Source organism: Peromyscus leucopus, chromosome 8b (assembly GCF_004664715.2).
Source record: "Peromyscus leucopus breed LL Stock chromosome 8b, UCI_PerLeu_2.1, whole genome shotgun sequence".
Classification (NCBI taxonomy): domain Eukaryota; kingdom Metazoa; phylum Chordata; class Mammalia; order Rodentia; family Cricetidae; genus Peromyscus; species Peromyscus leucopus.
In genome coordinates this window covers 1673042-1699254 of record NC_051086.1, presented here as the reverse complement: position 1 = coordinate 1699254, position 26213 = coordinate 1673042, and the positions used below count along the sequence as shown (strand labels likewise).

General features: G+C 49.5%; 2 protein-coding genes across 7 annotated transcripts in view; one reads left to right on the top strand and one right to left on the bottom strand.

The window, feature by feature from the left end:
• Cluap1 (clusterin associated protein 1) overlaps positions 1-6978 on the top strand; it is a 33758-nt gene extending 26780 nt beyond the window's left edge. Inside the window, exons 11-13 of one of the 4 annotated variants that reach the window (XM_028894809.2) lie at positions 3069-3124; positions 3339-3395; positions 6537-6978. In XM_028894809.2, the coding sequence (XP_028750642.1) occupies positions 3069-3124; positions 3339-3395; positions 6537-6686 (263 nt within the window). In that variant the 3' untranslated portion in view covers positions 6687-6978. The remainder of the gene's footprint in view (positions 1-3068; positions 3125-3338; positions 3396-6536) is intronic. The other 3 variants (XM_037200606.1, XM_028894810.2, XM_037200607.1) reach the window with 3 other exon arrangements.
• Positions 6979-13890: 6912 nt separating this feature from the next.
• Nlrc3 (NLR family CARD domain containing 3) overlaps positions 13891-26213 on the bottom strand; it is a 31376-nt gene continuing 19053 nt past the window's right edge. The window contains exons 8-18 of one of the 3 annotated variants that reach the window (XM_037200772.1): positions 25878-25961; positions 24404-24487; positions 23800-23883; positions 23249-23332; positions 22266-22349; positions 21757-21840; positions 16761-16844; positions 16264-16347; positions 15639-15743; positions 15217-15300; positions 13891-14930 (exon numbers count right to left, since the gene is read on the bottom strand). In XM_037200772.1, the coding sequence (XP_037056667.1) occupies positions 14840-14930; positions 15217-15300; positions 15639-15743; positions 16264-16347; positions 16761-16844; positions 21757-21840; positions 22266-22349; positions 23249-23332; positions 23800-23883; positions 24404-24487; positions 25878-25961 (952 nt within the window). In that variant the 3' untranslated portion in view covers positions 13891-14839. Of the gene's footprint in view, positions 14931-15216; positions 15301-15638; positions 15899-16263; positions 16348-16760; positions 16845-21756; positions 21841-22265; positions 22350-23248; positions 23333-23799; positions 23884-24403; positions 24488-25877; positions 25962-26213 lie in introns of those variants that run through there. The other 2 variants (XM_028894868.2, XM_037200773.1) reach the window with 2 other exon arrangements.

Here is a 26213-nt window from a genome sequence, read left to right as displayed (position 1 = left end):
AGAGTTCCAGGACAGCCAGGACTACTCAGATAAACCCTGTCTCAAAAAAAAAAAAAAAAAAAAATGGAGGGTGATCTAGGAAGACACTGATGTCAACCTCTGGCCTCCACATGCATGCATTAACACACATGAATTTGTATTCACACATGCACTACATTCACACCCAAATTGAATATATTGTAACTGTTGTGGGCTGAATACCAGAGAAGACTGCTTGGACATGGATTTAAGCCAATAGAAAATCTTTTGCCAGCTGGCGACTACACTGGGTATTTGGAATCCCAGTGTAGCACTGAGCCTTTCTCAGGGTGAACTTTTAAGCACAAAAACCATGTTCTGCATTGGCATACTTCAGTTAATAAAAAGTTAGCCAGAAGCAGAACTACAGAAGCCAGAAAGCAAGGTTAGTACATTTAGAGACTTTCCCATAACTATGGACTTTGATGGATGAGACCTTTGTTTTAGTTTTGGCTGGTGTTACTGTCTATTGTGCTGGGTTTTACAGCCTGAATGATACTTCCACCATGGAATCAGTTGTGCTAAGGTCTGGGGCCCTGTTACAGTAACCATCCCTGTATCAGTAAATAGAGATGTGGTTTTTTATTCTTTTTAATGGCTAGATCATGTGCCACTACATTAGTGTACCCTTAACGCTGCTGCTGCTGCTGCTGCCGCCGCCGCCGCCGCCGCCGCCGCCGCCGCCGCCGCCGCCGCCGCCGCCGCCCGGCTCAAATGGGATTCTTATGTCAAAAATTCTATTCACTTTAGTTTTTGTTTTTGGTACAAGATCATGCTATTATAGCACAGGATGGCCTCAAATTCAGAGTCCTTGCACCACAAGCCTCCTGAGTCCTCAGATTGCAGGTGCCAGCATACCCAACTGATAGCTACTCAATTGCCCTGGATTTGCCTTTAAATACATTTCTTACCCACCACCCAGCTAATGTTCAGGGCGTAGGTACTTTGGTCTTTTGAGACAGGATCTCATCATGTAACTGAGACTGGACTCAAACTCACAGTCCTGATGCCTCCTCCTCTAAGATGTTGGGACTGGAGAGAGTTGTTTTATACCTAGTAAATTTCAGAGGCGATATCGTCATCTTTCCATCATTTGGTGTTAGCGTTTGTTGGGAGCTGCTTGTTAATGTTGGGCCCAGCTCTCTTCATTTGTTACGAGTGTTTCCTCCTGGACAATCGCCTGCTTTGGTTTCTTTTTAACCTTTTATTTTTTCACAGCTTCGTGACATAAACAGAGGCTTTTGGTGCATCTCCCATTTGATGGATGGGAACCAACACTGAAAAAAGGTGTTAATCTAAGAAAAGCAATGATTCATTCAAATCCTGCTTACGTACTTGCAGAGTGAAATCATGTAGTCCAGTTCTAAAAGCTATGGCAAGGGCCTTCAGATGCCACAGTTCTGTGCACCTTGTCTGGCCCAGGGAAAAGCTTCTGGAGACAGTGCTCAGTTGTGTCTCCGGGCCTGCCATGAGCAGCCTCCCCCTTCACTGCCTGGACCCAGCCAGCAGTGACCCTGATAACATTTTCACTTGGAAACTTAGACCTAGATCCAAGCACAGGAGACACTAGTTCATAAAAGATTTTCTTTTTCAACAGCTTTTTACCATGAAAGTTCTACTGCATGTAAACTAATAATGGAGTTCAGTGATCTTTCCCCCCTCAATACTCAGAGGATGTGTTTTAAAAATACTCTTGATTTTGGGGTGGTGGTGGTACACACCTTTAATCCCAATCCCAAGAGGTAGGTAGATCTCTGTGAGATCAAGGCCAGCCTGGTCTACAGAGTAAGTTCCAGGACAGCCAGGGATACACAGAGAAACCCTGTCTTGAAAAACAAAGACACTTTTTTTTTTAAACCTAGGAACAGAATGGAACTTTTTCTTTTTTTTTCCTTTTCTTTTTTCTTCTGGAGCTGAGGACCGAACCCAGGACCTTGTGCTTGCTAAGCAAGCACTCTACCACTGAGCTAAATCCCCAACCCAGAGTGGAACTTTTTCAACCTGAAAAAACTTGTGTAGGAAAATTCCATAACCAACATACTTAGGAGACTCTGGGTGCTTTCCCAGTAAGATAAGAGCAGGACTAGGATTTCCACCACGCCCTTCCTATTCGACTTTATTCAGGAGACCATAGTCAGGACATTGCTGCTTTCCCACCAAAACCACCCTGTGTTCCAGGATCCACACGAGTATTCTGTCCTGCAGTAAGCTGTCAGATCTCCTGATCTTCACCAGTCTGCGACAGGTTCTTGGCTAAACAGCTTTTTTAAAAAATTAATTTTCTGACAAACAGACACTCTTGATTCATGGTTGTTTTGTGGTGCTGGAGATTAAAGCCATGGCCTTAAGCAAATGGATAAATGTTCTCCCACTTATCTATACCCCCAACCTTCATGTATAATTTTTGTATGTAAATTTTATTACATTCATTCATTATACACACATGTACGTGCACACATGGGCACATATCCAGAGAAAACTTTTGGGACTCGGTTTTTTCCTTCTACCACATACGTTCTGGAGATTGAACTCAGGTGATTAGGCTTGCTGAATCATCTGGCCAGCCCATGCGGATTTTATCTTTTCATTAGTTTTTGTTGTTGTTGAGACATGGTACAGCACATTCTGTACCTCAAGCTAGCTTTCAGCTCCCAGCAATTCTCCTGCTTCAGGCCCTGAGTGCTGAGATTACAGATGTACACTGTCACACACTGAATTTTATTGCCCTTTTCGTTTTTCAAAGTAGACTTGCAGGGCTGGGCATGGTGGCACAAACCTTTAACACCAGCACTGTAGAGGCTGCAGCAGGATCAAGAGTTCAAGAGCAGCCTCAGCTATATTGTGAGTTTCTTTCTCAAAATAAGGAGGAAAGGGTTGCAGGAAATTTATTATTATTTGTGGTAATCCTAATTAGTTGGAACTTACTTAAGTACATTTTTTAGTATGTACTTTAGTATTTCCCCAGCTTTCCAAGGGAAAGCAAGTCTTAAATGTCATTTCCTGCCATCTTTTCCTAGGATCTCATAATGTCATGTTTTTGTTGTTCTCAGGAAGGCCCAGCAAACGCATCGTGGGCACAATGCAAGGTGGAGACTCTGACGAAGATGTGAGTGCCAACACCTTCTTGCCATTCCTGCGCCTCCTGCTCTTGGGGCTGTCCTTGTAGACTAGCTCAGGTGCTGCAGCAGTCGGGGACGACCTGTTCCCAGCACACTGCTTGATGTGACAGTTTGCAGCAGCTTGTTTCTCATTTCACACAAATATGCTCGCCCTTTTTTTTTCCGCCTTCTCACTGTTCTTTCCATTCTCGCTTTCCAAAGACGGAAGCAGCACCAGCCCTCTTAGGTAAATGCAAGACTCCCAGCTCCAGGAAGCAGGTTGGTTTTCTTTTCTTGCCTCATCTGTTTGTTGGTGTGTGTCAGCCTGCTCAGGGCCAGCAAAGCCTCTCTCCTCCGGGGTGATGCTTCCTCTCTCGGGCAGGAAGCCCTCAGAATAGATGCCATGGCGAGAGAGGCAGGTCTCTTGCATTACCATGCTAAGGAGGGTCAGACACCAAGACCAAAGATGAGAAAGGTGGGGCAGTCCTCAGGTCCTGAATTATAACCTGGATCAATATGAAATGTTGATGCCAAGGCCATGACCCAGCACCAACCTTTCCTCAGCACCATCCTATGATTCTAGAGCAAGAACATGAAAGGTGTCCTCCTAGACCAGGGCCCGGCAGGAGGCCGAGGTCAGGCTGCTGGTGCCTTGAACTCCACCAGGTAGACAACTGACTGGAGAACAGAAAGGGCAGTGGTTCTCAGAATGCGGCTGGGCGGACACTGCTGGGCTCTGCACCCTGGCTCCGCTGCAGACCCTGGCTCCGCTGCAGACCCTGGCAATGCTGCTCGGCCCATGTAGCAAAGGTTCCTGGAGAGGCACAATCCTAGGACAGTTTGTGAGGTACAGACCTATGTCTGGGGTGTGGCACCGGTGCCCGCACAGGGTCAGAAGAGGACCTTAGGCTCTGTATGACAGTGCAGTGTCACTTAAATTCACAGGGGCAAGCTGGCACTGTCTTGCTGGGCAGGACACAGAGAAGCTTCGATAGAGAGGCAGGGCAGTCACTCAACAGTAACTTTCTTTTTAACAGAGGATGCTCATGATAAGGTAGCGCTCATCCACCCCTGTCCACCTGAGTCTGAGGCAGGGAGCATCTGGCCTAAGGGAACCAGTGCTTCCTGGAAAGTGGTGTCTGTTCCGCTTTATCTGCTTGCATGCTTTTCAGAATGAATGCGTCTGCCATGGCTTGGGTCTTCCCGCTGGTTTATTTCATGGAGAATGTGTTGACACAGTTCCTCTGTCATGGGGCTTGACTTTTGTGTGTGTGTTCAACATGAATTTGATGGATCCTATCAGTGTCAGGTCCTGAATGCAGCGGGGAAAAACCAGGCCTTGCCTTTGGGACACATCCGTTCTAGTAACAGTCAAGCAGACATACCACAGTCATAGGTATTAGGGAATAAATAAAGTAGTTTCTAGAGACAAATGACAGTGACAGGGATCTTTTCACATGTTCAGGCAAGGCCTCTCTAATGAAAAATTGAAGCAGAGACCTGAATGAGTGAAAGTAGGAGCCATGTTGGGGTGGGCAGAGCCCCTGGGCCTAGGGAGTGTGGACCCCTACAGTGAGGCCGTGGTAGGATGGAAGGACTGGCCGAGAGCAGTGAGAGACAGGGGGAGCAATACAGACTGTGCGGGGTGGGAAGAGGACCTGGTGAGCTGGGAGATCCCGGAGGATCGTCTCCCCAGGAGGGAGAAGCTGAGCTGGGAGATCCCGGAGGATCGTCAGCCCAGGAGGGAGAAGCTGAGCTGGGAGATCCCGGAGGATTGTCAGCCCAGGAGGGAGAAGCTGAGCTGGGAGATCCTGGAGGATCGTCAGCCCAGGAGGGAGAAACTGAGGCAGCAAGTGCAGCTGTGTAGGTTGGAGGTGAGGGTGTTTTAGCCGGAGGCCACAGTGGTGTTGGTACTGAGAAGCAGTCCGATTCTGGGTGTTTCTGAGGTCTGACCATCTTGTTTTGTTAGTTGATTATACCAGGATGATGAAGGAGAGAAATGCAGAATGCTTCCGTGGAACTAACGGAAAGCCTGGGGTTTTAACTTCCCCAGACAGAGATGACTTGAGGAAGGGGCTGAGAGGGTAGATCAGGAAAAGTCTGGAATCTAAGAAACAGGGCTGGGCCAGAAGTGGAACTTGGGAGCCATCCATGTTTAGATGGGAGCCATGATAAAATGTGACTTTCACTGTTTGGAGAGCAGGAAGAGAAAAGGGGAGGCCTGAGGCCTGAGCTACCTGCGTAGTGCAGAAGCCAGAGAATTACAGAGGACCAGCAAAGGAGCTGGAGCATACTGTGCAGAGAGCTAGGCATAGAGGACATAGAGGGCACACTGCAGGGTTTGCATGGAAGGTGGGGAGGTGGACTTCAGGGAAGAAGGGGTGGGTGGGGAAAGGTGGGAAGGACTGTGGATCCCACTGGTTTGGAATCCTTTAGCTTGATAAGAGTGGTGTGGGGTTATGGGATAGAGCCTGTTGTGTTCATATAATGGGAGGGGACACTTGGGGACACTTGAGTATAGCAATTTGCCCAAGGAGTTCATTCTTCATTTTTTTTTTTTTTTTTTTTTTTTTTTTTTTATTGTGAGACAGAGTCTTTCTGTGTAGCTCAGGCTGACCCCCAATTCCCGGTCATCCTGCCTTAGTATCTGGAGTGCTGGCATTGTAGGCTTGTACTACCATAGGCCTGGCTTTCCCAAGGATTTCTGCTGGGAGTGAAGCCGACAGAGCAGGGTAGCCGGAGAAGGAGGTAGTTGTTTAAAGAAGAGAATTTTAGGGGTTGGGGTTTAGCTCAGTGGTAGAGCGCTTGCCTAGCAAGTGCAAGGCCCTGGGTTCGGTCCTCAGCTCCGGGAGGGAAAAAAAAAAAAAAAAAAAAAGAGAATTCTAACATGTATGTACTTCTTGGGAAAATCTGGACTGGGTGGCCAGCCATCTTGGAATACATGGACACAGGACTTGCTGTAAAAATGACAACTCAAGAGTTGGTGCTCCCTGGATCCAGACCATGCAGGAGCTGGGTACCCTTCACCTTTTCTTCTTGTCCACATTTGCGCTGCGTTCCATCTCCAGCTGGAATCGGCCTCCCTTCCCTGCCCTTCTTGCTGTCTGCCTGTCTACTGGGTCTCTAGACTGCGGGAGCCATTCAGCATCTAGGTTCCTCAGCATGAGTGAAGGGTATTCCCAAGACATCCATGGAAAGCCGACCCTGGCTGGACACCCCGGGTAAAGGCTGGTGTTGAGTTACTGGTTATAGCCTCGGTCTAGTGGGGGGTGTCCAGCTGGCCTGTGCTGTGTTCCCACAGCCTTTCACTCTAGGGGTGTTGCTGGTTCTTGAACTGTCCTTGAGAGTGAAGTGGAGTCTCTAGGGAAAGAGGTCACAGTGAGCTAGCACCTCAGTGCATCTGCCGTCTTTCTGCTTCAGGAAGACTCAGAGGACAGTGAAATTGACATGGAAGACGATGAAGAAGACGACGACGATTTGGAGGATGAGAGCATTGCTCTCTCACCAGCCAAGCCCAGTCGAAGGGTCCGGAAACCCGAGCCCCTGGATGAGAGTGACAATGACTTCTGACCTCCTTGCCAAGGGACCCAGGCAGATTAAGAGCCTCAGATTTATAGGTAAACAGGGAATCAGCAGGCTGGAAAGGTAACATATGTTTTATTCACTACACCATCTGGGCTTAACCGTTACTGAAACAAACCCCAACAAAGATATTCTTTTGTCTTATTTCCCAACACTTGGGAAATACATGTGTTCTAAGTAATTCAAATCCACAAGAAAAGCCTTGAGAAGAGAACTGACACCATGTAAGTCTTGGCTGCTGTTATGATTAAATTTTCCTTGAAGTTCAAGCCATGGAGAGGCTTCAGACTGTGAATGTTTTGTTTTCTCTCTGTGGGAGGCAGAGTCACTTCAAACCACATGCCGCCTTCACAGTCCCCAGCCTCGGCTGTTTGTGGACTGCTGGCTGGGCTGTCCCAACTCAAACTGCCGTCTGCTCCTGCTCACAGGCATCCATGTGAGAGAGAGAGAGAGTGTGTGTGTGTGTGTGTGTGTCTGTCTGTCTGTCTGAGCAAATTCCGCTCCAACTCCTACTGCCGTCTGCTCCTGCTCACAGGCATCCATGTGAGAGAGTGTGTGTGTGTGTGTGTGTCTGTCTGTCTGTCTGTCTGTCTGTCTGAGCAAATTCCACTCCAACTCCTACTGCTGTCTGCTTCTGCTTACAGGCATCCGTGTGTGTGTGTGTGTGTGTGTGTGTGTGTGTGTGTGTGTGTGTGAGAGAGAGAGAGAGAGAGAGAGAGAGAGAGAGAGAGAGTGTGTGTGTGTGTGTGTGTGTGTGTGTGTGTGTGTGTGTGTGAGAACCGGTATACATGTTTATGCTGGTATGCATGCATGTATGTGCATGTATGTATGAAGGCCAGAAGACAACATCTGTGGTTATTCCTCAGGAACTGTCCACCTTTTGGGGAGCAGGAATGGGTCTTTTGGGGACCTGGGAACTCACCGATTAGCCTAGCCTGACTAGACAGTCAGCTCATCTCTACCTTCCCAGGCCCAGGATTCTGAGCATGACACTTGGAATTTTTTTTTTTTTTTTTCAGTTTTTTGAGACAGGTTTTCTCTGTGTAGTTTTGGTGCCTGTCCTGGAACTTGCTCTGTAGACCAGGCTGGCCTCAAACTCACAGAGATCCGCCTGCCTCTGCCTCCCGAGTGCTGGGATTAAAGGCGTGCGCCACCACCGCCGGCCAGCACCTGGAATTTTGTGAGGTTTGGAGATTGTACTCAGACCCTCACACTTGCAGGGCGAGCGTTCTATCAACTGAACTACATCCCAGCCTGATTGGCATTTCTTATTTTTTCACTTTTGAGACAGGGACTTACTATGAAGCCCTGACTGGCCTGGAACTCCTATGTAGATCAGTCTGGCCTTGAACTTACAGAGGTCCGCCTGCCTCTGCCTTGGAGTTCTGGGAATAAAAGCATGCACCACCACTCCTGGTACTCCTTTTTGAACTCTTTGTATATGTACGCCACACACAAGTGTGCTGGTGTGCGTATGCTATGCGCATGTGTGGAAGTCGGGGGCAGCCTCTAGTCCGTTTTTCACCGTATTTGAGTCAGAATCACTTGTTCACTGTTGCACAGTGCAGGCCAGCTGGTCCAGACCTTCAAAGGTCCAGTTACCGGTGGAGTCCTGAAATTACAGACACACTGTACTACACCCAGCTCTGTGTGAGTTATGAGGATCAGACTCAGGTCCTTAGACTTGCACAGCAAATGCTTTACCTATGAGCCAGTCCCTCGTCTGCTAGCTGGTAGTTCCTAAACACGATGCTCGCCTATGACACAGAGATGCCCTGTAGGTGTCCTGCACCTGAGTGTCTTCCTGAAGGAGCCGTCAGAACGGAGAGCACCAGTACTGATTCATGTTTCTCATTTGAAAAATAAACCAGAACTAAATTTGGTAAAGTGGTACTCAAAAGAATTTCCATGTGAAATGAAAGCAAAGGACAAGTAGAATTGACATGCTATTCAAAGCATGGGGCTAGGGAGATGGCTCATTGGGTATGGTCACTTTCTATACAAGCATGAGGTCCTAAGTTTGGATCCCCAGAACCTACATAAAAAAGCTGGGTGTGGCAAGATATGCTACTGCACACCTTTAATCAAAGCACTGGGGAGGCAGAGGCAGGCATATCTCTGGGAGTTCAAGGCCAGCCTGGTCTGCATAGCAAGTTCCAGATCAGCCAGGGCTTACACAGAGAAACCCTGACTCAAAAACAAAACAATAACAACAAAAATCTGGGTGTGACTACACATACCTGTAGCCCCAGTGTGGTGTGACTGGAGCTTGCCAGCCAGCCAGCCTAGCCGAAAAATAGCGAGCTTCAGTTCAGGGAGTGACTGTCTAGGGACTAAGACAAAGAGTAATACAGGAAGCCTGGTGTCCTCTGGCTTCCACATGCATGTGCACACACAAACACTTGCACACATGCACACACCACACATAGACAAAAGAAAGTGTGGGATTGGTTTCATTTAGTTTATGATTATGAAGTCAGAAGATTTCAATGGCTACTTACCTCTCCATCAAATGTAGAAGATATGAAAAGGGAGATGTCTTAGTAGGGAAAAGAACTTACCACCAAGCCTGAGTTCAACCCATAGAACTCACATGGTGGAAAGAGAAAACTGACTCCTGCAGGTTGTCCTCTGACATCAACGGAGACATGATAACACCCCACACGTAACTCCACACACAAACAAACGCCAGTTTTTTAAATGGATCCGACTCTGTATTTTTATATAATTAAGCTTTACTTGAAAGCAATTTTTTTTCGGTTTTTTGAGACAGGGTTTCTCTGTGTAGCTTTGCGCCTTTCCTGAAACTCACTTGGTAGTCCAGGCTGGCCTTGAACTCACAGAGATCCACCTGGCTCTTCCTCCCAAGTGCTGGGATTAAAGGCGTGCGCCACTACCGCCCGGCTGAAAGCATTATTATTTTTTTTTTAACTAATACCTATTGCATATAAAACTAAACTAGCATTTGTCATTGTTGAACATTTTTGTTTGTTTGTTTTTTGAGACAGGGTCTCATTGTGTAGCCCTGACTGGCCTGGCACTCTCGATATAGACCAAGTTGGCCTTGAACTCACAGAGATCCACCTGCCTCTGCCATGAACTTGCTTTGAAGATCAGGTTGACTTAAATTTCTTGTCTCTGCCCTTCTAGGTACTGGGTACAACACCCCTGGCTAAATACTCATTTTTTTTTCATTAGTTACAGGCATCATAAAGAAAGTCTAGGGCCGGAGAAATGGCCCCGCAGTGAGAAGTGCTTGCTGCTGTGCAGAGGACCCGAGGTCAGTTTTAGCACCCATATTAGGTGGCTCACAGCCTCCCATAACTCTGTTCTAGGGTAGCTGTGGCTCCTTTCTGGCCTCTGCAGGTACATGTGATATGTATGTACATGCAGACACACACATAAGTTTAAAACTCTTTTTAAAAGTTAAGAAAAACATAGCCAAAAGACTAACAATGGAAAATATGAGAAAAACGTTCCCTTTTACTTGAGCCAAGAAGAAAACATAAACTCTTTCCCAGTTTACTTTGGGGGAGGGGGAGGATCAAATTGTCATATTTAGAGGCTTGAGAGTTGGGAGAGGCTTTAGAGGTCCACACATTGTGTAAGCAAAAGGGCAGACCTTCCTGGCCTTGTCCTTAAATCTCCTGCTTTCTGAAACAGAATCTCTGGCTGGTTCTGATCTCACCGTGTAGCCCAGGGGCCCTGACCTTGTATTTGCAGTGCTACTTTATAGTTGAGCAATGGCACATTTAAGTAATTTGAGGGATTGTTTTCCAAGGATGTGAATGGTAATAGTGAAAGAGCAGTTATAATGTAGAAACCCCAATACTGTTGTGGTGATGTGATTATGATCCCAGCATTCAGGAGGTCAGGACAGGATGGCTAGTTCAGGAGGATAAAGACCCTGTCTCCATAAATAATAAAAAGAACTTTTAGGAACCTAATACATTGGTATGTGGAGTCTCTTTGGCCTTGGCCATGAACTTTTTTTGTCATAGGTACACTTCCTGTGCAGATTTCTTTTCATTAAATATTTATTGAGCAATTATGGTTTGTAGCTGCCATACTCACAACAGTTCAGAGATGAATGTATCTTAGCATCTGCATGCAAGATGCATACAGTGTCAGGGTATTGTCGGCTTGGAAACCCAGAGAAAGGAGCAGCAAGCCTTCTCTGGAGAGTCAGTAAAAATGTCTATGAAAGTCAGATTGGACTGGGTCTTCTGGGGGAAGCTGTTGTCTGTTTGTCTCTCTGTTTTGTAGTGCTGGGAATGGAACTCAGAGCCTTGCTATTCTAGATAAGTGCTCTACCGTGACCCTGCACCCCAGCCCTGGATGGGCATGCAAGACCCATGTAAGATCAAGGCAGCCAAAATCCCCACATAGATAGAGGAGGTGATCCCTAGGTCCCGTCCCTGAGGAGCTATTGGCAGTTAACAGCTGCTTCAAGAAGGAGACTCTTTCTTCTTCTTCGTTTTAGGGTGTTCCCACTGCTGTTTCCCACGCTCCAGTGGGTGGCCCCACCTTCATGCACATATGGACTACACTAATTTGACTTAGTGGGTTATCAAGCAAAAAAGATCTGAAATTAGGAGGGGGTATGTGTTGGGGGAGAGCAGAAATGGGAGGAGTATATGCGATCACATTCCATTGGATACATGTGTGAAAGTCTCAAAGGATTTTTTTAAGTTTGAAAAAGCACAACACAGCATAACACTGGGGCTGGAGGGATGGCTCAGAGATTGAGGGCACTGGCTGCTCTTGCAGAAGACCTGAGTTCAGTTCTCAGCACCCATATCAGGTGACCTACAGCCACCTGTAACTACAGTGCCAGGGCGTCTGATACACTCTTGCAGCCTCCTTGGACAACTGTACTCACATGCACGTATGCGCACACACGCGCGTCGGCACACACATACACGAGTTAAAAATAAATCTTTTTTTAAAGATCAGGTAGGACAGAAGCACAGAGGTATCAGAAGACATAGTCTGTGAAATGACAGGCACAGAAGGCTGCAATGCTTGATGTGGAGTAAGGAGCAGCTTATGAACTTCCTGGGCTTTGCTAAAGAATTAGTTGGGTTTTGCTCTGTGAATAAGTAGCATGTACTTATTAAAAACCTCCAGAGGTAAGGTTTTTAAAAAACCACTCTGGGCTGAGCATGGTACTGCACACCCCATTAATCCCAGCACTCTGAAGGCGAGGCAGGTGGAGCTCTGTGAGCTCAAGGCCAGCCTGATCTACATAGGAAGCTGTGGGCTAGCCCATGCTTAGTGTTATCAAAGAGCTCAGGTGATGGCCTCGAACTAGATTCCAGTGTCTGAAGAGATGCTGGGAGGATAAAGAGGCTCTGGGGAGTACTCATTGTGGGAAAGTTGTACTGAAGAGTTCCTAGAGGTGAGGTATCCTAGTTGGGCATTTGTTAACTGAGGACACAGCAAATCGGGGGGCGTGAGTAGCAGGTGGTGGAGGCACTTTGGACATATCCTGATACATACCCAACATCTGCATAGTGATGTCTACTAATGGCTTACAAATTCACAAAATTGAAAGGCCTCCAGATAAACCTTTGCACAGAATGCATTCATTTCTCTCTGTACTCTCCTCAAATTCTAGTAAAACCAGAGGGAGGAAGGGAGGCAAAGAGGGAAGAATGAGGAAGAGGGAGAGGAGGGGAAAGGAGGGAGAGGAGGGGAGAGGAGGGGAAAGAGGAAATCTTCACAGTGGTAAATCCACAAGACTACCAGGAAGCAGCGCAGAGCAGAGTGAATGGCAACAGTTGTCCCGTGCTGTGGAAAACAGACGGAGCGGGAAAGCTGGAGGAGCCGAGACAGGCGGACCATGTCTGAGAAGAAGAGTAGCAGGGTGCACTCAGCAGCAGAGGGGTGCTGCGGGGAAATGCAGAAGACAGCAGACTGTCCAGTTAAAACAACAAATGCGGAGGAGGAGGAGGAGAACCAAGCCGCTGTTCGGGTTAGTGTCGGTCTCAGTTCCAGACTCACATTTTGGCTTGCTCTGTGGTGATGCAGCTAGACCTTGTGATAGCTGTGAAGCCTTGCTAGTGGGGTCTGGACAGACTTCTGGAAGGGGACCGTCTGGTTCTAGTGGGGCTTGTTCTCATCATCCTTAGAGAGCGCCGCCCTTTGTGCCCAGTGTTTGACCCTCAGACCACCGTAAGTAGGTTTCCACAGGGTACAGCTTTCCCTGCCTCCTGACTGGCTGATGTCTTCCTGGCTGCCGAGCTTCCTGTAAGCCAGAGGACTAGAGCGACATCGGTGTGGTTATTGGCAGTGCAGGGGATGGAACCTGGGACCTACTGCACTGAGCTGGATATATCTCCGGTCTGAGAGCAGCATCATGAAAGTACCAAAGGAAGAAAATAACATTCTATACCCAGAAACAATACCCTTCAAAACCAAAATGAACACAGCTTCAATCTCCAAGTAACATTGTTTGAAAATTATATTTTTTCTCCAACCTAGGAGCCAATCAAGGATCCTGTATGTCACTGTGAGGTCCTTTTCATTTGTTTAATTTAAAGCCATCTCCAGACTGTTGTAACATTTTTCGGCAGTCAGGCCAGCTTTGTGGAAAGTCCTTCCACTTGGAGTTGGTGTAGGCAGGCCTCTACAGGTAGATCTCGGTAAACAGAACAGAGGTCAGTGCTCATGCACATGCGCACTTGTCCCGTGGCTGCGAGGTTAGATTCAGTCACTGGATTTTCTTTTGTTTTTCCTGAGACAGGATCTCATGCAGCAGAAACTGGTCTGGAACTCAACCATGTACCAAAGACTGCCTTGAACTCCTGATCCTCCTGCCTCCGCCAAGTGCTGGGATTACCAGTGCACAACATTTCCTGGCTAAGTTTAATCACCTTTGTTTTGGCAACATTTGCCATGTGACTTGCTAAGATGCCCTTTTCTTATGTAACCAGAGCCATACCTCTCACTGTCAGCCTCCATGATAATTCGTCTGAGTACTCAGTTTTGTATTTTTGGTCTTGTCACTATGTAGTTTAAACTGGCCTCGAATCATGATCCTCTTTTCTCAGCCTCTCAAGTACTAGAATTACAAGTGTGTGCCACCATGTCTAGCTTCTGGACACTCATTTTTATTTTGTTTTGTTTTTTCCAAGACAGGGCTTTGTTATATAGGTCTGGATATCCTGGAACTTGCTCTGTAGACCAGGCTGGTCTTGAACTCACAGAGATCCATCTGCCTCTGCCTCCCGAGGGCTGGAATTAAAGGCGTGTGCCACCATTCTCAACCCACTTTATGGTCTTTATAAGCACTTATCTTAGTGGCTTACTTGAGATCTGTAAAGTTCATTTAGGTTTTCCTGTTTGAACCAGACAATGGAGGGCATTTGCCACATGGAAGCACAGCTTGTCTGTCTCCCAGGGGAAGCCATGGCCACCGCAGAGGTTTTGGATGCCCAAATACAGGATAATGGCATCAGGGTATCAACACTTAATTTACAATGGATAGCCAGTGTGCTGGACTCCAAATACGGCAGGCCATTCTAGGTGTCTGAGAGATCTTACAGAAGAACGCAGAATCTCAGAATTAACCTTTCATTTGTCTTCACAAATTTCTCATATTTTCTCCATATGTATCTAAGGGTCACACCCCAAAACTTTTTTCTTCTCTTGAGAAGAGAAAAAATGGGCCCATTATCACCTTTGCCAAGCTAATGTCCTTAATGGGCTTGAAGACTGCAGCTGGATTTAAGACTAATGCTGTTAACCATGAGAGTGCACAGGGCAGAAACACAGTTGGTTTTGTTGTTGTTGTTTTGGTTTTAAGTTGGGACTCTGAAGACCCCAGGGTATGAATAACCCAGGACCAGCTTCCTACTTTGTGGAGCGTTGAGATTTTGTCTCTTGAGTGCCCCTTGGTGGCGGCTCCTTCCCTCCTCTATGCTGTCACGAGTATCCATCTTCCCCCTGACTGACCCTGGGGAGGAAAGATGGCTGTGACCTCTGCTGGAAGTGCCCTTCCTTCCTCTGTTCAGGAGACCAGCTTGAGAGCTGGTTCAGCAGCATTCAGGTTCCAGGAAATTATGCAGAAATAGAGGTCACGCTGATCAAAAGCTTCCAGTTGAGTCTCTGCATGGTTCACCAGGATCTTACTTCCCTTACATTTCCACAGTGCATGTGGGAGCATTTGTCTTGATAGCCTCTGAGATCATCCTGGCACCAGATTCCCCAATGGGATTCCCCTGGAGACTGGAACAGAAGAGTTAGGGCGGAACTCAGCACCTGCAAGTTGTCCTTGGTACAGTGATTGTTGCTACAGTAAATTCAGGACGCCAGCGTGCCTTTGCCCTCCGGAGCCCTCCCACGCACACCGCTCTGGCATGTTCCTTATTAGACCTGGTCTCCCCGTGGAGCTGCTAGAGTGGGCTTCCTATCACCTGACTCCAGAACTGGGCTAACGGCAGAACCTGATCTGGGAACAGTTCTGAGGCTTAGCAGAAGAAGCTGGAAAGGCGGATGCCACTGATGTACTCACTTAATATGATGCAGACCATGGTTCTCAGACAGTGCAGCAGCAACATATATGGCCGCGTCCATCCCCAGTGAGTTCTCCTGGAGACTAGGCAGAGGAGAGATGGAGACCGCGGTGAGCTTCAGGACAGAAGAGACGTAAGGAGGCAACACTGCCTTGTTGAGATGTGGATGAGATAAGCAGCTCTGGGCTGATGGTCCGCAGGCACCATAGCAACTGCAGCCAGGTACTCTACCCAGGACCGTTAATGCAGATTTTAAGTAAAGGACTTAAGGAGAAGGATGGATATGGACTTTAATGGTCAGACAGTGTGGTCGTTTAACACCCACCCAGAAGGAAGCAACTAAAGGAAATTGTGTTTCATCCCAAAAGCGCTGGCAGAAATTGGCTGCTCTGGGTTGCACATGGGTCACACGATCACTTACTTGAGTCTTCGGAGAGTGGAGTTTAACTTCAGAGCATTTGCCAAGGCCTTGGCACCAGCTACCCCGATGTCATTTCCTCGTAAGCTGTCAGGGCAAGCAAGAAGCCTAAGGTGCAGGGATAGGCTGAGTGGTGGCGCTGATGTCCCTCCAGATGGGTGTGGGGTTGTCTGGACATTCCAATCACAGGAGTTGGGGCGGCTTCTGCCTAAGCACTTACGGAAGCCTGTTCTTTTTTCTACTCCAGAGGAGGAGAACCTAGGCTGCGATGGAGAGGTAACTCTCCCTCCATCCAGAGGTCTACAGTACACGGTGGTTACAGGGAGCTGGGGAGCAGGAATGACATGGGCATAGAGCTTGACCCCCACCCCAGGAGGTGCCCACTGTTAAATAGAGCCTTTGGTCGTGTTTGTCTGGGGCAGGCCCAACCCAGAGCATAGTGCCATAGTGATTTCAGGGAGACACGTGAAGTGGGAACGAGGAAGATGGAGCATCTGACCAAAAACAGTCATGAAAATTATCTATGAGTGTCTATGTAAATAAGTATTTGTCTTCATGTTTATTCCTTTTGAATCTGTAGCTTGATTTCTTTAAGCAAAAGTCTGTCAGCAGAAACTGGAATACTCACTCAAGAATCTCCAAGGTTCTGTTCACAGCCAGGGCCTCCCCAAGTGCCTGGGCTCCTTGGGTGCCAATGGAGGCCACCTGTAGGCTTTGAGAGGGAATATAATCAAAGTGGGTAATCGGACCCCCTGTGCTCCTGGCCCCTCCCTGCTCTGGGACAGGCTTCCCTCCATACTCTATACCTCTCAGCTAGGCCTGAAAGTTGAGAAATAGCACTAAGGATTGTTTTCCTGTGATTCTTCCAAGAACACTGCATCTCCCACCTATACTCTGACACCTACAAGCAAGATCTAGACACAGGAAGGGGAGCAGAGGTGGTCTTCCAGAAGGGCTGGGGTGAATGACGTCTGTAACTTCAGTCCTTCCTAGATGTTTGATTGCCCAGTCACTAGTATTGGAAAAGCCAAACAGCTCCCCTGGACTAATGAGGTCGGCCGTGGCATGAGAGGGTGGTGAAGGGGGCAGGGCGGTCTGCTGGCCTCCCACACCCAGGGCACTTACTAGAGAGCGGTGAGGGCTGTGTTCACCTTCAGGGCCGCAGCCACTGCCGAGGCTCCTTCATGCCCTATGGCATTCTCCTGTAAGCTGAACACAGTGTGACCCATTGGTCCACAAGAGGCACAAGCCAACACTCTGGCCAAGGCCTATGGAGTTTAGGCCCTTTACACACACCAGACCTACACCCAGTCACCTTAGATAATTGTCCCTTCTGGGAAGCCATTGTGCCCTTGGCCTCATATTAATGCATAGGGGAATCTGGGAGTCTATGAATCTGAACAAAGTGCCAAAGGCAGACAAGAAAAGGGACATGGCATTTACCATCAACAAGGCCTGAGACCAAAAGGTATGCTTTTCAAAACCAGTGGGAAGACTAGCCTGAAGTCCTCGTCTCTGCAAGATTCTTGCTGGCTAGGATTTCTGTATATTTTCTCCCACTTCCAGTTGGAGGAAAAGAGCAAGTTCTGGGACAATAAGTGAGTTTAGGACAAACGAACATTGCCTTGTGTAAGGAAGCATTTGCGTACATTACTCTAGCAAACGTCTGTGTGTATCCCATGTTGAGGGTGCCAAGCAGCAGGCACAGCTCTGCCCCGTGCTGGCTAGTTTTTTTTTTTTTTTTTTATGATTGGATGTCGAATGCCGTTTATTGAAAGAGGGAAGAAACCTTAAATACGTACAGGCTTACAGCAGCTGGCTAGTTTTTATCAAGTTGACCCAAGCCAAACTCCTCTGAGACCAGTGAACATCCATTGAGAAAATACCTCCATAAGAATAGCCTATAGGCATCTCTGTGAGTTTGAGGCCAGCCTGCTCTATGAGTGAGTTCTAAGACAGCCAGGGCTATACAGAGAAACCCTGACTCAAAAAAACAAAATGTAAATAAATACATAAGAATAGCCTATAGGCAAGCCTGTAAGCCATTTTATGTTTTGATGATTGAAGTAGGAGGGCCCATTGAATTGTGGGTGGTGCAAACCCTGGGTAGGTAGTCCTGGGGTATATAAGAAAATAAACTGAGCAAGCCAGGAATCAGCATTCCTCAGTGGTCTCTGCTCCAGATCCTGCCTCTGAGTTCCTGCCCTGGCTTCCCTCAGTCATGGACTTACAGACTGTAAGGTGAAACCAGCTCTTTCCTCCCCAGTTTGCTTTCCGTCATAGTGTTTTATCACAACAGTAGATGAGTAACTTATTAATGCTCTCCCAGAACTCAGTTAGGAAGCACTGTTAAATGAGCAAATTGATGCACCAGGTCTAAGTTGCAGGGAAGTCCAGTGTCTACCCCAGTGTGGTGCCCAGAAGAAATAAACTAAGCCAGAATCAGGCAATGGGAGACTGCTGAGGTCATGGAGTGATGAGGACTGAGGCTTGGAAGTGTGAGGGAAGCAAACCTTTGGGGACCTTGGAATCCAGGCTTTGGGGTTACACAGGACTCTGCCGGTACAGTCATTTAAGGATCTCACCCATAATGAAGACAGATGGATGTTTTGGGACGATCTCTGGCCTGCAGTTTGAGGGGATGGCCTAGATGTGGATGGAGGTCACCCAGTATGGCACAGTGGTGCTGTGGTCTGGATGGTGGCGGCAGACAGAAACAGGGTGGGATGGACAGTGGAAAAGAAGGTCAGCAGGACATGGAGATGAGCTGGAAGTGGAGGTGGAAGCAGGGGCCTCTAGCTTGCACAACTGGTTGGTCTAAGGGTCAGATGGAGAACTAAGAAGCAGGTTTGTGGGCAAGAAAATGCAGCAACCTGCAATACCTGTGAGACGCCAGGGGCACAAGGCAACATGGGTGTGGATCCATGGGCTGGGGTCCAGACACAGCTGGGTAAGAGGCTCACTTTCTGTGCTGCATTAAGACACCTTGACCAAGGCAACTTTTAGAAGAAAGGGTTTATTTGGGGCTTACAGTTTCAGAGGGTTAGAGTCCATGACCATCATGGTGGGGAGCATGGCAGCAGGCAGCAGACAGACATGGAACTGGAACAGTTGCTGAGAGCTTATATCTGGATCCACAGGCATAATGCAGGGAGAGCACACTGGGAATGGCCTGGGCTTTTGAAACCTCAAAGCCCACCCCATGACACACCTCCTCCAACATGGCCACACCTCCTAATCCTTCCCAAAGAATTTCACCAACAGGCCACCAGGTATTCAAATTTATGAATACTGGGGCTGTCCTCATTCAAACCACCCTACGTAGTGATGTAGGAGTTACCAGGAGTTGGGTTATTAGAATCCTGGGAGAAAAGAGAGCTCCCAGAGAAGTTCAAGGGAAGAGGCCCGAGGGCAGAACCCTGAGGAGCACCAGTGTCTAGGAGTAAATCAACAGGAAAGAGTGAGAAATGGGAGCTAGTGAAGTGATGAACTGACAGATGGAGAAGAAACCGGAAGGCGGTGCAAAGGGTTCAAAAGTCTAAGCTCCGGCTGGGGAGGCGGCTCAGTGGCTTAAGCGCTTATCTCAAAGCAGAAGGAGCCGAGGAAGCCGCCCACATAAAGCTGGCTGCAACAGCACACGTCTGTGACCGCAGCTCTCCTACAGGGAGATTGGGAGCAAACACAGGAACCCCTGAAGCTTACAGCCCGACTGCCTGGCATACGCAGCAGGGTGGGGCCCAACACCTGAGAGTCTGCTGACCTCCATATGTACACTCTGAGATGTGCACACCCACACTCACATGTGCACACCCCCAAAGATTGAAAAAGGAACAAGGTGGGGACTTGCAAGAGCTCAGCAGGAAAAGGTGCTTGCCATCAACCCCAGTGATCTGAGTTTGATCCTTGAAACTCACAGAGTGAAAGGAAGGAGGAGAGAACCAGCTCTCAAAAGTTGTCCTCTGACCTCCACACATATGCCATGACAAGTGGGCGCGCGCACACACACACACACACACACACACACACACACACACACACACACACACGTTTTTTTGGAGGAGGATGGGGTTTCAAGACAGGGTTTCTCCATGTAGTTTTGGTGCCTGTCCTGGATCTTGCTCTGTAGCCCAGGCTGGCCTCGAACTCACAGAGATCCACCTGGCTTTGACTCCCGAGTGCTGGGATTAAAGGTTGTGCCACCACTGCCCAGCTCTCACACACTTATTAAAAAACAAAGTTAGAAAACCAAAGAACAACATGAACGGAAATAGTTCAGTCTAGAAAAGAACTGTTCTGCTGGGGATGTAACTCTGTGGTAGAGTGTGTGCTTAAGATTCTCGAGGCCCCAGTTCCAACCCCTGGCATATATGTACACATACAAGATACAGATCCTAAAAGACCACATGAATTTATTATGTAAAATGCCCAGAATGATTGGTGTCTTGCAAGGATGGAAGTGGGAATGGGAAGCAGCAATACGTACAGCATCTCTGGGGTTAGGGAAATGTTCTCAGATTTGGTTGTGATGGTTGCACAGCTGGATTTTATGGTACGTGGATTATATCAGTAAAGCTATCACACACACACACACACACACACACACACACACACACACTACAGGTGAGGACTAAAACAAGTCTGTGGTCTCATGGTAGAAGCTGTTGTTGTTGGTCATCAAACCAGCCCTGAGCCTGGAGACTGCCCCCATGGACCACACCAGCCCTGAGCCTGGAGACTGCCCCCATGGACCACACCAGCCCTGAGCCTGGAGACTGTCCCTCATCCCCAAAGGTCACACCAGCCCTGAGCCTGGAGACTGCCCCTCATCCCCATAGGCCACACCAGCCCTGAGCCTGGAGACTGCCCCTCATCCCCATAGGCCACACCAGCCCTGTGACTGGAGACTGCCCCTCATTCCCATAAGTCACACCAGCCCTGAGCCTGGAGACTGCCCCTCATTCCCATAGGTCACACCAGCCCTGAGCCTGGAGACTGCCCCTCATCCCCACAGGCCACACCAGCCCTGTGACTGGAGACTGCCCCTCGTCCCCATGGACCACACCAGCCCTGAGCCTGGAGACTGCCCCTCATCCCCATAGGCCACACCAGCCCTGAGCCTGGAGACTGCCCCTCGTCCCCATGGACCACACCAGCCCTGAGCCTGGAGACTGCCCCTCATCCCCATGGACCACACCAGCCCTGAGCCTGGAGACTGCCCCTCATCCCCATGGACCACACAAGCCCTGTGACTGGAGACTGCCCCTCATCCCCATGGACCACACCAGCCCTGTGACTGGAGACTGCCCCTCATCCCCATGGACCACACCAGCCCTGAGCCTGGAGACTGCCCCTCGTCCCCATGGACCACACCAGCCCTGTGACTGGAGACTGCCCCTCGTCCCCATGGACCACACCAGCCCTGAGCCTGGAGACTGCCCCTCATTCCCATAGGCCACACCAGCCCTGAGCCTGGAGACTGCCCTCATCCCCATAGGCCACACCAGCCCTGAGCCTGGAGACTGCCCCTCATCCCCATAGGCCACACCAGCCCTGAGCCTGGAGACTGCCCCTCATCCCCATAGGCCACACCAGCCCTGAGCCTGGAGACTGCCCCTCATCCCCATAAGTCACACCAGCCCTGAGCCTGGAGACTGCCCCTCGTCCCCATGGACCACACCAGCCCTGAGCCTGGAGACTGCCCCTGGTCCCCATGGACCACACCAGCCCTGAGCCTGGAGACTGCCCCTCATCCCCATGGACCACACCAGCCCTGAGCCTGGAGACTGCCCCTCATCCCCATGGACCACACCAGCCCTGAGCCTGGAGACTGCCCCTCATCCCCATGGACCACACCAGCCCTGAGCCTGGAGACTGCCCCTCATTCCCATAGGCCACACCAGCCCTGAGCCTGGAGACTGCCCCTCATCCCCATAGGCCACACCAGCCCTGAGCCTGGAGACTGCCCCTCATCCCCATAGGTCACACCAGCCCTGAGCCTGGAGACTGCCCCTCATTCCCATAGGTCACACCAGCCCTGAGCCTGGAGACTGCCCCTCATCCCCATGGACCACACCAGCCCTGAGCCTGGAGACTGCCCCTCGTCCCCATGGACCACACTTACTCTAAGGTTCTCAGGGTCCTGTTCAGCTGAAGTGCTTGTCCTAGGGCCCTGGCTGCACCAGCCTGGATGAAGTTCCACTGCAGGCTGGAAAGACACAGACACATGACTATATGGCCCAAGAACAGAACTGGAGAGACTATGACATTGAGGAGGGTTTGGTGGCTGGGTGAGTCTATGCAGGATATGGCATAGGGATTCCTGAAGTTCCCTTCAGGTTCAGTCCCCAGAGGGCCAGTGTTTTACCAGTGGTAGCCATGGGGACAAGCTCAAATATTCTCATAAAGCATAGGTCACCCCAAGTCACAGCCATGACACTTGCCTCATAATCTAGGTCTTATCTGAGGATAACCTCAGGAATCCAAACCCAGGATGAGGCATACCTGCTGGAGGCAGGTAGCCCGGGAAGGCCTCAGGCATGGCCCAAAGCCAGGTTCCATCTACCACAGTTGGTTTGTGGGTAACCCTGAAGCTGGGGAGAATGGAGGTTGGGGAGGGGTAAGTGGACTTACTGAAGGTGTGTGAGGGAGTGATTTTCTCCTACTGCTACCGCAATGGCCTGGGCACCTTGGTCATGGAGGAGGTTGGCTGTCAGACTGGGAAAAAAAGAACAGAAGCAAGTAGAAGCCACTGTGAACCTCCCCCAATCCTGGTCACTAGGGGATATCTGCTGTGAGATGTTCAGTATGGCAAATGTGTTGCTCTGATTGGTCAATAAATAAAACACTGATTGGCCAGTGGCTAGGCAGGAAGTATAGGCGGGACTAACAGAGAAGAAAAGAAAGAACAGGAAGGCAGAAGGAATCACTGTCAGCCACCGCCAGGACAAGCAGCATGTGAAGATGCCGGTAAGCCACGAGCCACGTGGCAAGGTATAGATTTATGAAAATGAATTAATTTAAGCTATAAGAACAGTTAGCAAGAAGCCTGCCACAGCCATACAGTTTGTAAGCAATATAAGTCTCTATGTTTACTTGGTTGGGTCTGAGCGACTATTGGACTGGCAGGTGACAGAGATTTTCCTGACTGTGGGCAAGGCAGGAAAACTCTAGCTACAGATATCAGTCATTCCTCAACCTCCCAAGGGACACACTGTCAGCACTGATGTGGCTCAAGCTGAAGGAGAACTGGTGTACCAAGCATACTAGAGAATATCCCGTGTTAAACTCAGTGGTTACAGGTCATGCAACCAGGACACAGCACTATGAACAGGATTTACTGCCTGTGGGCATGGCCCCATGCCAGCTCTTTAGAGTCCTCTCCCACGTGCTTACCCATCTCCAGGGGTAAGGCTGGAGAGTTCTGGTGTCAGGGTTGCCAGTAGATACCAGGTCTCCTGGCTGCCCCTTCCCAAGCCCTGGTCCAGCCTTGTGAATTGTGAAGATCCCAAGGCTCTAACCTATCATAATGGTGCCCACCAACCCTGGTGTCTGAGCAGGTGAGGAAGCACACTCTCCCTCTGACCTCCATCCCTCCAGACCCAATTATTACGTACTCCAGGTGCTTCAGAGTGTTGTTCATACAGAGAGCTTGAGCGAGGGCCTGGGCTCCCTCCGGGCTGATGGAGTTTTCTCGTAGGCTGGGGAGAGATGAGACTCTGAACATCCAATCAGACAAGACAGAGCAAGTCCAGATGTTTAGGCTTCCCAAATCCCAAGAAACCACAGACAGGCCCTTGGCCTCCCAGGCCACTGGGCTGAAACGTGAAAGAGCCTGTTCTAGCCAGTCAGGGCTCAAATCAGTGTCCCACTCAGGACTAGCAGCAGGTAGGAACGCACAGGAGGAAAAGGACAAGGTCTGGGTTACGATGAGCTAGTGGCACCTGAAGGACTTGTGCATGGAAGGGAGCATCCCACTGGGGGCCACAACTGGCCAAGCAGGAAAAGGCACAGGGTGCTGGGTTCTAGAGCCACGCCCAAACCAACTACAGATTGTTCTACAGCAGTTTCTCAGTCTCAGCCTTCCTTTCCAGGTCCCAGAGGCCCTGTATTCCCACTGGTCAAAGGGGCAACGTCCTGGTTGCGGGGGTTGGGGACCAGGACTTACCTGAGACTAGACAGGGTCCGGTTAACACAGAGGGCTCGCATCAGTACTGCCACCCCAGCGTTACTGACGGCATTGCTCTGTAGGCTGCAGGGCAAGACAAGGCGCTGTTGATGTGTCTGGTCTAGCCTGGAGCCACACCGATGGGTTCAACAGGGAGTCGGGGACCTGTGAACTGCTCTCCTCATCCCTCTCTCCTCCCGTCACTCCACTTTCTAGCCTGCCAGGTAAAGACAATGTGGTCTAGCATAATCCCCGAGGCTTCAACTGCCCTGACATGGGGGCTGCATACATCCTCAAGGAAGTGTGCGTTACTCTGCTCCAGAGAAAGTGATGATGCAAAGCCATCCTGATGCGGCAGCAGTACCCAGCCCGCCCCTGCCCTACCTACCAAGGCTTTTCTTCAGCCATGGGGGCCTGCTTATGACAAGGCACATAGACCTTGTCGTTCTAAAGACTGCGGAGAAGCGGAGATGGTAGGTGGACTAAGGCAAAGGTGGACGGAGGGGCAGACACAGTGTCAGGGCCAGGGCTGGTAAGGCTCTCTCATGGGAATGGGTTCTGGGAGGGTAATTATCATCCATGGAGGGTTCTCAGGCAGACTCACTCCAGGTTCTCCAGGCCCTGGTTCACCTTCAGGGCCTCAGCCAGGGCCATGGCACCTCCATCCCCAATGGTATTACTGGAAAACCTGCAAGAAACAGATGGTGGTGGGCTGGGCCCAGGGGCCAGAGCTCAGGGGAGGCCACCTCTGTCTCGGGGTGGTCAGTGCAGTTCATTTAGCCTCAGTGTGTTCATCTGTAGTCTCCAAAGGTGACCACATCTTCCTTAACTCTTTGGAAAGAACTGAGAGTCAACTCTCCAAGGTGTTTGTGGGACTTTATATGAAGATGGCCAAGAGATAATGTCTCCTTCTGAGAACAGGGAAACAGTGATGTAAACAAGCCCGTGATGTTTGGGGCTCACCCAGTCCTGGGGGTCTGGTTTTCAATTCTCCTTGTCCAGTGTTTTGCACTTCCAAACCAGCTAACCTGCATTCACCCACCCATCAGTTTATCTAAACCTCCTGTGTGCCCCTCTCTCCATCCATCTACTCCATCCATCTCCTCCTCCATCCATCCATCTACTACTCCATCCATCCATCTACTCCTCCATCCATCCATCTACTCCATCCATCCATCCATCTACTCATCCATCCATCTCCTCCTCCATCCATCTACTCCTCCATCCATCCATCTCCTCCTCCATCCATCTCCTCCTCCATCCATCCATCTACTACTCCATCCATCCATTTACTCCTCCATCCATCTCCTCCATCCATCTACTCCTCCATCCATCTACTCCTCCATCCATCTCCTCCTTCATCCATCTACTCCTCCATCCATCCATCTACTACTCCATCCATCCATTTACTCCTCCATCCATCTCCTCCATCTACTCCTCCATCCATCCATCTACTCCTCCATCCATCTCCTCCTCCATCCATCTCCTCCTCCATCCATCCATCTACTACTCCATCCATCCATCTACTCCTCCATCCATCTCCTCCTCCATTCATCTACTACTCCATCCATCCATCTACTCCTCCATCCATCTCTTCCTCCATTCATCTACTACTCCATCCATCCATCTACTCCTCCATCCATCTCCTCCTCCATTCATATACTACTCCATCCATCCATCTACTCCTCCATCCATCTCCTCCTCCATCCATCTCCTCCTCCATCCATCTACTCCTCCATCCATCCATCTACTCCATCCATCTCCTCCTCCATCCATCTACTCCTCCATCCATCCATCTACTCCTCCATCCACCTACTCCTCCATCCACCTACTCCTCCATCCATCTACTCCTCCATCCATCTACTCCTCCTTCCATCTACTCCTCCTTCCATCTACTCCTCCATCCATCCATCTGTCCATCCATTCAACCATCCACTCATCCTCCTACTCATTCAACCATGCTCACATCCATCTCCTCATCCCTTCATCCTTCCATCCATCCCATCATCCATGTGTTCACAACTATGTAGGGTGCACCAGCCTTGTGCTTGACCATTTGGCCCTTTGCCCTTTCTCACATGAGTTCCTTCAGACTCCTGTTCTGCTTCAGGGCATCTGCCATCTGCTGGGCTCCCACTGGCCCAATTAGGTTCTTCTGCAGCCTGTGAGAGATGAGAAGGGTCCATCAGCAAAGCCAGCCGCCACAGGCATTCCCAGCCCAAAGCCAGGCTGGGTTTTGGGTGAGAGGTCAGGGACAGATAGGGCACCATTACCAATCTCACGGCAGTACAAAGGGGTCTCACAAAGGATCTGGTTGGGAGAGTTAAGGAGAAAGTGCAGCTGGGAGCAGAGGCTGGACAGCTCAGGCTGGCCTTTAACTTACTATGTAGACCATGCTGGCCCTGAACTCACAG